The sequence below is a fragment of the Nelusetta ayraudi genome, unplaced genomic scaffold (genome assembly GCF_046127955.1).
Source record: "Nelusetta ayraudi isolate G7.1 ecotype Tasmania unplaced genomic scaffold, CSIRO-AGI_Nayr_v1 ptg000004l, whole genome shotgun sequence".
NCBI lineage: Eukaryota > Metazoa > Chordata > Actinopteri > Tetraodontiformes > Monacanthidae > Nelusetta > Nelusetta ayraudi.
This window is the reverse complement of record NW_027466054.1, coordinates 9680081-9690000: the sequence shown is the minus strand read 5'-3', so window position 1 is coordinate 9690000 and position 9920 is coordinate 9680081. Positions and strand designations below refer to the sequence as shown.

Below are 9920 nucleotides of genomic sequence, written 5' to 3'. Positions count from 1 at the left end.
TATATATATATATATATATATATATATATATATATACATATATATATATATATATAGATACATATAATTAACTTGGTTATTTTTTTCCTGATACAATTTGCACAAAGTTAAGATTGAAAACTAATAGAAAAAAGTCTTTAAAAGGAACTGTTTGATTTGATTCAATTTAATATGAATACAGAAAAAATAGAATTATAGGATTTATGGTGTGTTCAGTTTGTGCATGATGATTTTGAAAAGTATCTAGGTAAAGTAATTAGTAAAGTAACTAATTACTTTTGAAAACAAGTAATCAGTAAAGTAACTGGATTACTTTCTTGGATAAGTAATCAGTAGTTAGTAACTAATTACAATTTCCAAATAACTTGACCAACACTGTACATAAGTAAGCGATCATGTTTTTTTTATGGGAGGTCATATAAACAGTGATGCTTTACTCTGTTATGTTCTCTTACATTATATATTTCTAACTAAGTGTTTTTAGACTCTGTTTTGCTGTCAAATAAAAAAGCCATGTACGCAGACGCTGTAAGGTCATGTATGTTACTTGTGTAGAAAATGCCACTTTCAAAGTGAAACCATGACAGTTGTCAAGCAAGTTAACAGCAGGAATGGATACACTGTCACAGGTGTCTGATGAAAACGGGAAGTGACAGATCAAGTATATGAGAACTGAGGTGCACTTTACTTTTAACTGAATGACTCTCATGAGGCTCATGTAGTTTGTATGGGAGGAATAGTCACAAATATATTAACGTGACACAGTGTGAGCTGTATCTTCACAAAGACACAGTTCACATGCAATAATGTGACTGCTCCATTTGTCCCAGTCACTGTTAGTTAATGATATTAGTTATGATTGTTGTAATATACTCTGCAGATGGATTTTAGCTATTGAAAGTACAAAGTCTTTTACATGACTACACAATCTCTACGATCTACTAACATAGATAGAGATGAATAGATAGGCCAATAATATTTATAAAAAACAACCAAAACAAGCACTTCAAAATTTTAAACCAAGGGAATAAATTTTCCTTTTAAACATATCTTGTACAAGGGGTAATTAAAGGTTAATTTCAGGGACATAACTAAAAATGTATTTCTCTAAAACAGGAAATATTAATATGAAAATGACATTGACTGAAATGTGTTGTAGCTGTCATGCAGTCGCCTGCAGTCTCTTCCACTGCAGTTGTCCGCCATGAATGAAGATCGAGAAACGATACTGGTGTCTTTTCAGACTACGCCATCAGCCATCGGCCATAGATAATTGCGAAAGCATGACCGTCTCATTCAGCCATTGGTATTAGGCTTCTTTTATGACTCTGCGGTAACAAACAAATGTCTTGGAACGGCCTTGTCCTCTGTTCATCAATCTACTTTTTTATGTCAAAGGAGCAGCTTGACGTGGTCACATGTCTCTAGAGAAAGTCAACCAGCTGTGCACCCCCCCCACACACACACACAAACTCTGCTGAGCCGAGCTGCATACCTAACCGGCAGGAATGTGACCGTGGTGGTGCTGAGGAGCCGTCAAACTTGTGGCGACAGGCACCCGCCCGGTTGCGTCACATCCGAGTAAGTTATCTGAGTCAGTGTGAGGGTGTGTGTGTGTGTGTGCGAGAGAGAGAGAAAGAAAGAGAGAGTCATGTTTTTTTCTTCTCTTTTTCCTGCTCATTTAACATGTTTAGCCTGACCAGGAAGTGTGATGCTGTGACGGTAGAGGAGGAAGCAGGCACACGATGGCACTATGGCGGCTCCTCAGCCTGACAGCATGAGAGGCCCCTCAGTGAAGACCCCGCTGCTGCTGCTGCTGCTGCTGCTGCTGCTCAGCGCTCTGACCCGCACAGGTAGGCCTGGGAGGTGTTTTTTTTGTTCTGTTCACCAAATGAGAACATGGGAGTTTCTCGTGTTCTCGTTCTCTTCTGCTCAAAGTGTAAGAAAAGAAATTCATCGAAATGTGAACCGATTCGCCTCTTCAGCAATCATCCTGAGAACATTGAATTTACTGACAAGCAGTTTATCATGTGTTTCTAATACACGTGATGGGACTAAATGAATATCTATTTGCCTATTTAAGCAGTTGAACTTTTACTTCTTTTCTAACGTGTTTTGTCAGAACTTTGTTTTGAAGCTCAAATCCCACTGTTCAGACTTTTTGAATTGTCGTGAGACAGGAAGAGTTTTTGTGTCACAAAGTGAAGTCTTGGTCAACATGACAAAACACTGTCAGGAACAAATTGCTCAACACAATGGAACTCTCCACCTCTTGCTCACTACCCAATACGTGTATTTTGCAATGGTCTCTGCTCTTGTGATAATGTGTTCGTGACAGCGTGTCTTTCATTTCCTTTTGTTATGTTCTTTTTTCCACCATAGGTGTTTCATCAAACTTTTGCTCAGTAACCCTCGTCTGTATTTGTCGCGTTTCAACTGAGACACTCATGCCTTTCATTATTCCTTCAGCTTTCTCTCTGTCTGTCAAATGGGCAGTGGCATGTATTCATGTAGCTGTTGAATTGCAGTGTTTTGCCAGAATGACAATGGAGAAGCAGGATCAGAATCAGGGACCGTCGTGGAGACAGAGGACACAGAGAACCCAGATGACACAGAGAACCCAGGTGACCCAGAGAACCCAGGTGACCCAGAGAACCTAGGTGACCCAGAGAACCCAGGTGACCCAGAGAACCCAGGTGACCCTGAGAACCCAGGCGACACAGAAGAACCAGTTGGTGGTGACAACGTGGAAACTTTAGGTGAGACTATAATTAAACAAACTGCTTGACAGTTTATTTTAGAATTACAAACTTGATGTCTTGTCAAAAGCACATGGACAGATCTGGGTATAGCTCTGGCAACTAAAGGGTGCAAAAGAGTTCATAAAATTTGTTTAAAATGTTTTTGAAAGGACACAGTACAGTTTACCGGAACAGAGCTAAGCTCACAGACACCAGCAGCACGGTGCCTTGCACTGCAGGGGTTTCATCCTGAAGCCAGCTATGCCAACGTGGACCTTTATCACCTTGTGATATATGCCGTTTCTGTGTGGGAGTGGATACTGTCCCTCCTTGCAGTGTCCGCTGAGAGTCTCTCCGTTTGTTTTTGAATAAATTCCCCAAGACAGAAGAACAACTTGTGATGACACTTGAAGTTGTATCTAATGTTCCGCTTCTCTCCCCTCGTTGGTGCCTTCTAAGCCACAGCTGAGCTGAGACCTACAGTTTGCACAATTGCATGTTGATGCTGACCGCAGGTTACTCTACATCTGCTGCAAACATCTATGGCACTCGTTATGAGCCTCATTAATTCCAGCTTAAGACACACATCGCCTCAGCTCACTTTTTTGTTTACTCCATCTTCATGTCGTTTGTTTCGCTGCCACGAGACAACTTCAAAATGTTCGTTTTGTACAGTCTGATGTGTTGCCTCGCAGCCAAATTGTGAGTTGCAATAATGTGTAGCCTGGGAACAGACTTGGTATGCCCAAAAGTCAGATGTAGTTAGATTTAGAGGGACGTTTCTATTAATCTGTTGCTGTTTCACATTATTATTATTATTGTTATTATTAAAAATCTTATTTTATTTTGCTACTTTGCAATCAGACAGATAACATCTCACCTAAGGGAGGCCTGAATTATATTTTTCATTAAAATAGAGAGCTGCCTTTTGCGTGCTATGGTCACCATGAGCAGAAATGTATATTTCTACACTAAGAGGTTTCTAACATAATTCCTAACATAAAACACATCTTAGAAGAACAGAGAAGAGCAAACGCTCACAGCATGTAGGAAAAGTGGTTACAGTTATGGCCTGGTGTTTTCCTGTCATCTACCAAGGAAAGAAGTAATCTAAATGCAGACTACCTCTTAATGATGCCATCACACCTTCCACTCAACATTTGCTGCCATGCGTTGAATCGTAAAACATTCTCTGCTTAAACTTGAATTTGGTTGAAAACCTGGCCAAACCTACCTGAGCCACTGAACATCGACTGACAACACTAGATATTTTAAACTCCGGTGAGAGCAGCTGCTTGTAATTGCCTAATGTTGTGTTTTTTTTTTTGTTTTGTTTTTTTCTCGTTGTCTGGCTCTGTTCAATACGTGACGGTTCAGACGGTGGAGATGACTCATCAACTCCACCTCCAGAAGAAGAGACAAGTGTCTCTGTTTCCGATGCCCCCGTGTCAGAGGTGCCCCCCATAGTGGATTTGGAATCAGGTCAGTCCAAAAGCTACGTCATGCTGCTGAAAAACTACTTTCTCTGCCTCGACGACTTCCCAAATGACCTCTGATTCCTTTGCATGTGTTGTTGGAATGTAACTGTAAATGTAAATGTAATTTCTTACGATCACGTGACTGCGAGGGCATAAATGCGTATTTACATTTCACAAAACCTGTTGAATGAAAAGACAAAATTGTTTCTCCCTCTTGTTTTTTTCCCACCTGAATCCCATCTGAAATTGGCTCAGACACTGACATTCCTGGTAAGTCAGAGGAAACTGCCTGACTTCAAAGAATTTCTTCTCATGAGTTATTTATTAAGGTAGATTCCTGGATCAGTGCATCACTGCAGCAGGAAAACCTTATTCTGAATGATGACTTTGGCCTGGCTTCTGTACTTTTGGATACAGATGAGGCCGATTCAGGGTCGACCTCTGACCCAGAGACAGAGGAGGCTCTGAATCCCATCATCATTCTGATCCCCGTGGTGCTGGTGGTGCTGATCATCGGCATGATTGTTTTGGGGATTTTCATCTGCCGCAGACTGAAAAAGCAGACAAGAAAGCAAGGTAGGCCCAACGGGATCCAGTCACACCAACCAAACTGACCTCTACAAAAAATGTCATTTTATTTATGCTCTGAAAGCCAACATATAATAGTTTAAAACTTAAATTCATTCAACTAAAAGTAATTCTATTGTGAAGTCCAGCCACAAATAATCCCTAAGACTTCCAAATGATGGATGTTTTAAAGTTCTTTTTTTCAAATGACTGTAAAAATCCTAATACTGTACGTGTGCGTTACCCTTTTCAGAGTTCCAAAAGGAGGATCCATATTTAGATAGCCCCAGTGAAGAGAAAGTGCCGATGTAAGTGCCGTGCATCTTAACTGCTTGTGCACAGCTCACAATTAACCAGCAAGTCAGATGTTTCTTCTGTAGCTCTTTTACGTAACAGCTTGTTTAATTGGCTAATGACATGCCTGTCCGACAGGTAACAAAAAAGAGGTTTGGAATTTAAATTCTCATAAGACTGAGTGTTATCTTTTCATGATTCATTTTTGTTTTGGTATTTTCAATTGCAGGAATGTCCGGCAAAATGTGAAAAAAAAAACCCTCATCCCAAGCAGATTTTTAGATGCATACAGTTGTTTGAGGGTGTTATCATTTATGTGACATCTGCTGTTTGCGTTCTGACACTCTCCAGGCCCATGTTTGAGGAGGATGTGCCCTCAGTGCTGGAGCTAGAGATGGAAGAGTTGGATGAATGGATGAAAAAAGACAGTAAGTGACTATCTATCTATCTATCTATCTATCTATCTGTCTATCTATCTATCTATCTATCTATCTATCTATCTATCTATATCTTAATCACGGCATCAAAGTTGAGTTGATGGAGTTTTTCAGCAGAGGTCGCTGTTGGACCAATTTCAAAGCCTAATTAATATTCACCAGTTCAAGATTTTTCTGTACGACATGAATACTAGGTTGGTTTTATTCGTTCAATGAACTGACGAGGGATTCCATGATGTCTGTTGTTCATTCTAGGTGAAAATGCAGGGGAGTCTACACAAACATAAATACATTTGGTGAGCACGCTTTTCACATTGCATTATATTTAGAATTCACATTTTCATCTTTGTAGGTTTGTTGTCATCCATGTCCAATGATGAAAATGGCACTGAAACCCCGATAATGAAAAAAACAAAAGACAAAAAACAAAACAAAACAAAACCATAAAAAAGGACAAATTACTTTCATGGATAGTCAGTTTGATCTTAAAATTAAAATATTAATTCATTGGCAACCTTATTTATTTCATAATAATTACTGTGAGATGATAATTTTACTTTATGTAAATCAACATTGTTCAATGGTTTCAATCCTTCGCAAGCCAGGTGGTGCAGAAGTTCCACACTGAAATATAAACTCTTACTCACGAGGGCTTTTACAGGTAAATGTGGTGGTTGTCTAATGATTATCATTTGTGTACATTTTTTTACCAAGGCCGCTTTCTGAAGTGGCCATTTGCTAATACTTGTGTAATTTCTTTGTTCATTTCTACTTAGAAAGAAGGCTCAGGGCAACCATGTATTTGGATAAAATTCAAATATATTGCTGCAGAGCCTATAGAATGTCAAACATGTGAGTTTCTCTGCTGCTCCTTCATAAAAAACGAAAGTATGTTTGATACCAGTGACCTCACTGTAACATTTCCGGTGTCACAAAATCAACTATTAACGACATTCAGGTGCAATTTTGTCTGATTGAACTTGGCCATTGTGATCATATGCATGCGCGATTCCAATATTATGTAATTATCTAGATTAAAGCTGCACAAGGAGCACTCTGTTACTATTTCCAGCTACGTTGCTCGCCCATTCAGGTGCAGAGTTATTTCCCACCAGCCACTGTTTGTTTTGACGTGCCAGCTGCTTTCTGTACAGCTGTAACTGATGAACTGTGACCCTTTTGTCATACGCAGCACTGCTGAGCGCTCCAAACATCTGTTAGCGATTACAGCAGGCATGCATGGAAGTGTGGCGAAACTTAACCTCGGGATAGTCTCCTTACTGGAAGGGCTGGGAAGGCGAGGTCAAGGTCCATTCAGTGAACTGTTGACTCAGGCCATTTGCACACTGCTTCTTCTCAGGATTTGGTTTCCCAAAGCTGTGCAAGGTTTAGGATGGTACTTTGATTCAAGCACAGTAGCAAACTGTGCACAGTGGGCTTGCACAACAACAGAGCCCAGAAACAGAGGACAATGTGGTCTTGCTGCTCCCGCTGCTGCGGCGCTTGCACAATGTCATGCCATCTCCTGCAGCCGCAGTGGCCTGTTTGTCAGACCTGTGACACTTAACAACAGTGCAGTAGAGGGTCCATGTTAGGAAATTACACACAGAAACACAAACACACAGGTCCAGTGTGTAAAATTTAGCTTGATTTTGTGATTTTAATATAACTTACTGCCGATAAATACATTAATTAAAATGTATAATAGCAGTGCAATCAAAGCAATTTGGTTTTTCTACCCTTAGCACGGTTCTCATCTACTTAAGAATATACATAGAGCATCTTGCACCGTCATTTTTTTCAAGGAAGCGCTCCTGACAGGGTCCTAAATATAAAACGCACTGTCAGTTAAAAAATATTTTCTCCCAACAAAGTGTCCCTGGCCTTTTCACAACACCACTAGCTATTTGTTCATAACACCCCAAGCCTGTTTTGTGTCCAAATTATTTTGCTCTCCATCAAATTGCCCAAATTGAGACACTTAGTGAAGTGAGACACTTCAAACAACGGGCTAAACTAGCTGCGGTTGTTTTCAAGATGGACAGGTGTGTTCTGGGGGGTTATTAATGATGTACAGCCGTTCCACTGGAGTCTGGGATGGAAGAACAACAGCCTGATGAATGGGTACGATATGGTTGCTTTAAGTTGAAGTTTTCTACTCATCTGCTCCACTGACCACTGACACTCACTGCCTGATGCATTCCCGTTCTTTTTTTTTACCGACATGTTACTCGTTTTTACCCGCACAAAACCCTGTGAGTCTGTCTTTCCCACGTCAGCCAGCGTTTCATTCCCATTTCTGCCCTTCTTGTTTTTTTGAGGAAAAAGCTCTGGCCGTGCAACTGCTACTCCCGGTGTAACTGTTCCAACTGCCTGCTCGTGTCAACCCTGCCAACGGAATGAGACTGAATCGGTTTCAGCTGCACTAATTAAAAGTTTGCTCATGTTTAAAAGCTGAGGAGAAAATGGGCTCCATAAGCTTTTGGCACGGCTCTAAGTGTATCATCTTTCATGCCTTTTGCCGTGAAGCAATTCGGCACAATCTTCAGCGCAATGGAGCCATACAGTTTGAATCATTTCTAAAGTAATTACATTTATTTGTGCTCCGTTGTATTAGAAATCTAGTCGCTGACAGTCGTGCAGACGAATTGGGGCCGTTCTGGCAGAGATAATTGTCTGGGCTCTGCCGAGACAAATAACCAGCAATTCCACAGGTAGAATCATCAGTATGCAAATGTGTTAAAAGAAAGAAAGAAAGCATCATCAGTCAGCTGCAGCAAAATGCGGTGTGAAATTATTTCTGAAACACATGGCGGTGAATTCATTAACGCTTTTGGAGGCCCTGAGTGGTGATATTACCTCTGACTGGGACTCTTCTGTGTCTCTACCTGCCACAGGTTAACAGAGGACGCAGTCAACATGATGCAGAATGCTGGGACGCTCCAACCTCTTCACTGTAACCCTGTAAAAAGCGGAATTGATCCTGCCACTTCATCAGCAGCAGCATACATGCACACTGAGATTTGACTAAATCAACTGTGTGTCAAATGAGAGTCAACAGCGTTTGTGCCAGATTTGATTTTTGACTTTTGACTTGTCCTTTACTTTAGTCAGCTGCAATGAAAGCATTGCGTTAAATGAAAGAAAAACGCTCTCCTGTTGCTTCTAAGTGCTGTAAGTTGTCTTTTTCTTTCCCCCCTGTCTTTTCCTTTAATACCCTCCTAACTGTATTTATAGCAGGAGTCACCAACATGGTCCCCGCGGATCAGCAGCTCACCCCAAAGGACCACATGAGTAGCCTGCAGGCTCAATTAGATGTGTCTAAAATTCAATTTACCCAACCTTGTTAAGTCATTGTCAAAACATATTGAGAACTCATCAACCTGATCAGTGTATTCACATAGATCAGTAATAATATAGGGACTATTACTCATAAAGTGTGTTATTTCTGGAGAGTAGCAAACTGGTTGCCCTTCTCATGACTCGAGATCCCTGAGGTAGCTCTCAGGTTCGAAAAGGTTGGTGACCCCTGATTTGCAGCTTGCAGTCGTCTTGAATGCACCAGGCCACTCAAGACAAATGCAGCTTCCTCCTCCTTCAGCTCAATGCCCCTTACACTTTGTGTCTCCCCACCTCACCTCCCTGCTCATCTTTGCAACGGTGGAACATCCTGCTCAAGACTGCAGCCAAGGCCCCTCGTCACAGACTGGCTACTCCACATTTCTGCAGGAGCACCTATACCTCCCCTCCTTCTTCTGGAAACTGAAACCTCTGGGTGTGAAATCAGCTGCGTCTCATTTCTCAGCCTTCGGATGAATTATCTGATGCCTGTTTGTAGAGCCGCTCGCTTAAAGCAGCCGCTGATAAGATTCCCATCTCGCCGACGAGCCGGAGAGCTGAATGCTTCGTGTCTGCTGATGCCGCTCAGATGAGAGCTGAGCAGCCGTCGTCACACTGGTCTTAGTGTGAGCGCTACTTTGTCTTGGAGTCAGTCAGTCAGTCACTCGCAGAATTTTGCAATGTAAATATGAGGATAAAGTGTAATAACAGATGTTATTTTCATTAAGTGTTCTGTGTAAATATTCCATAAGAGGTGAAGCTGTTGGTTATTGCTTGTAATTGTTTAGATAAATTTAACAGCAGTAAATAAAGTTTCTTGATAAAACTCTCTTTTTATAAGATTGATGGCGTGGTGATGATTTTTTTTTTTTTTTTAAATTGATTTAAATGTACTTGTAGGTGTAATTACATTCATCCAGAGGCAGCTCTGATTCGTAGGAAAGGTCAAACCAATGAATACTAATAGGAGGTACATCTCCATCTCCATTTTCTCATCTTTTCACTTCCTCATTAGATTTCCAGACATCGGTGCTATCCGCCACAGGGTACCGTCTGCATCCTCA

The 9920-nt window shown here is 41.0% G+C and overlaps 1 protein-coding gene across 3 annotated transcripts; it reads left to right on the top strand.

The window, feature by feature from the left end:
• The first annotated feature begins 1481 nt into the window (after positions 1-1481).
• tmem154 (transmembrane protein 154) lies at positions 1482-9687 on the top strand. 3 transcript variants are annotated; one of them, XM_076033280.1, is made up of 10 exons: positions 1482-1581; positions 1695-1853; positions 2529-2759; positions 4119-4223; positions 4475-4489; positions 4637-4795; positions 5040-5094; positions 5432-5508; positions 5773-5813; positions 8415-9687. In XM_076033280.1, exons 2-9 carry the CDS (start codon positions 1754-1756, stop codon positions 5802-5804), a joined length of 774 nt encoding a protein of 257 aa, XP_075889395.1. In that variant the 5' UTR covers positions 1482-1581; positions 1695-1753; the 3' UTR covers positions 5805-5813; positions 8415-9687. The 3 variants fall into 3 exon arrangements, with proteins under 3 accessions (XP_075889395.1, XP_075889405.1, XP_075889386.1); XM_076033271.1 differs by lacking the exon at positions 1482-1581 and having other exon boundaries at positions 1595-1853; XM_076033290.1 differs by lacking the exons at positions 1482-1581; positions 5773-5813 and having other exon boundaries at positions 1594-1853.
• The last annotated feature ends 233 nt before the right edge of the window (positions 9688-9920 follow it).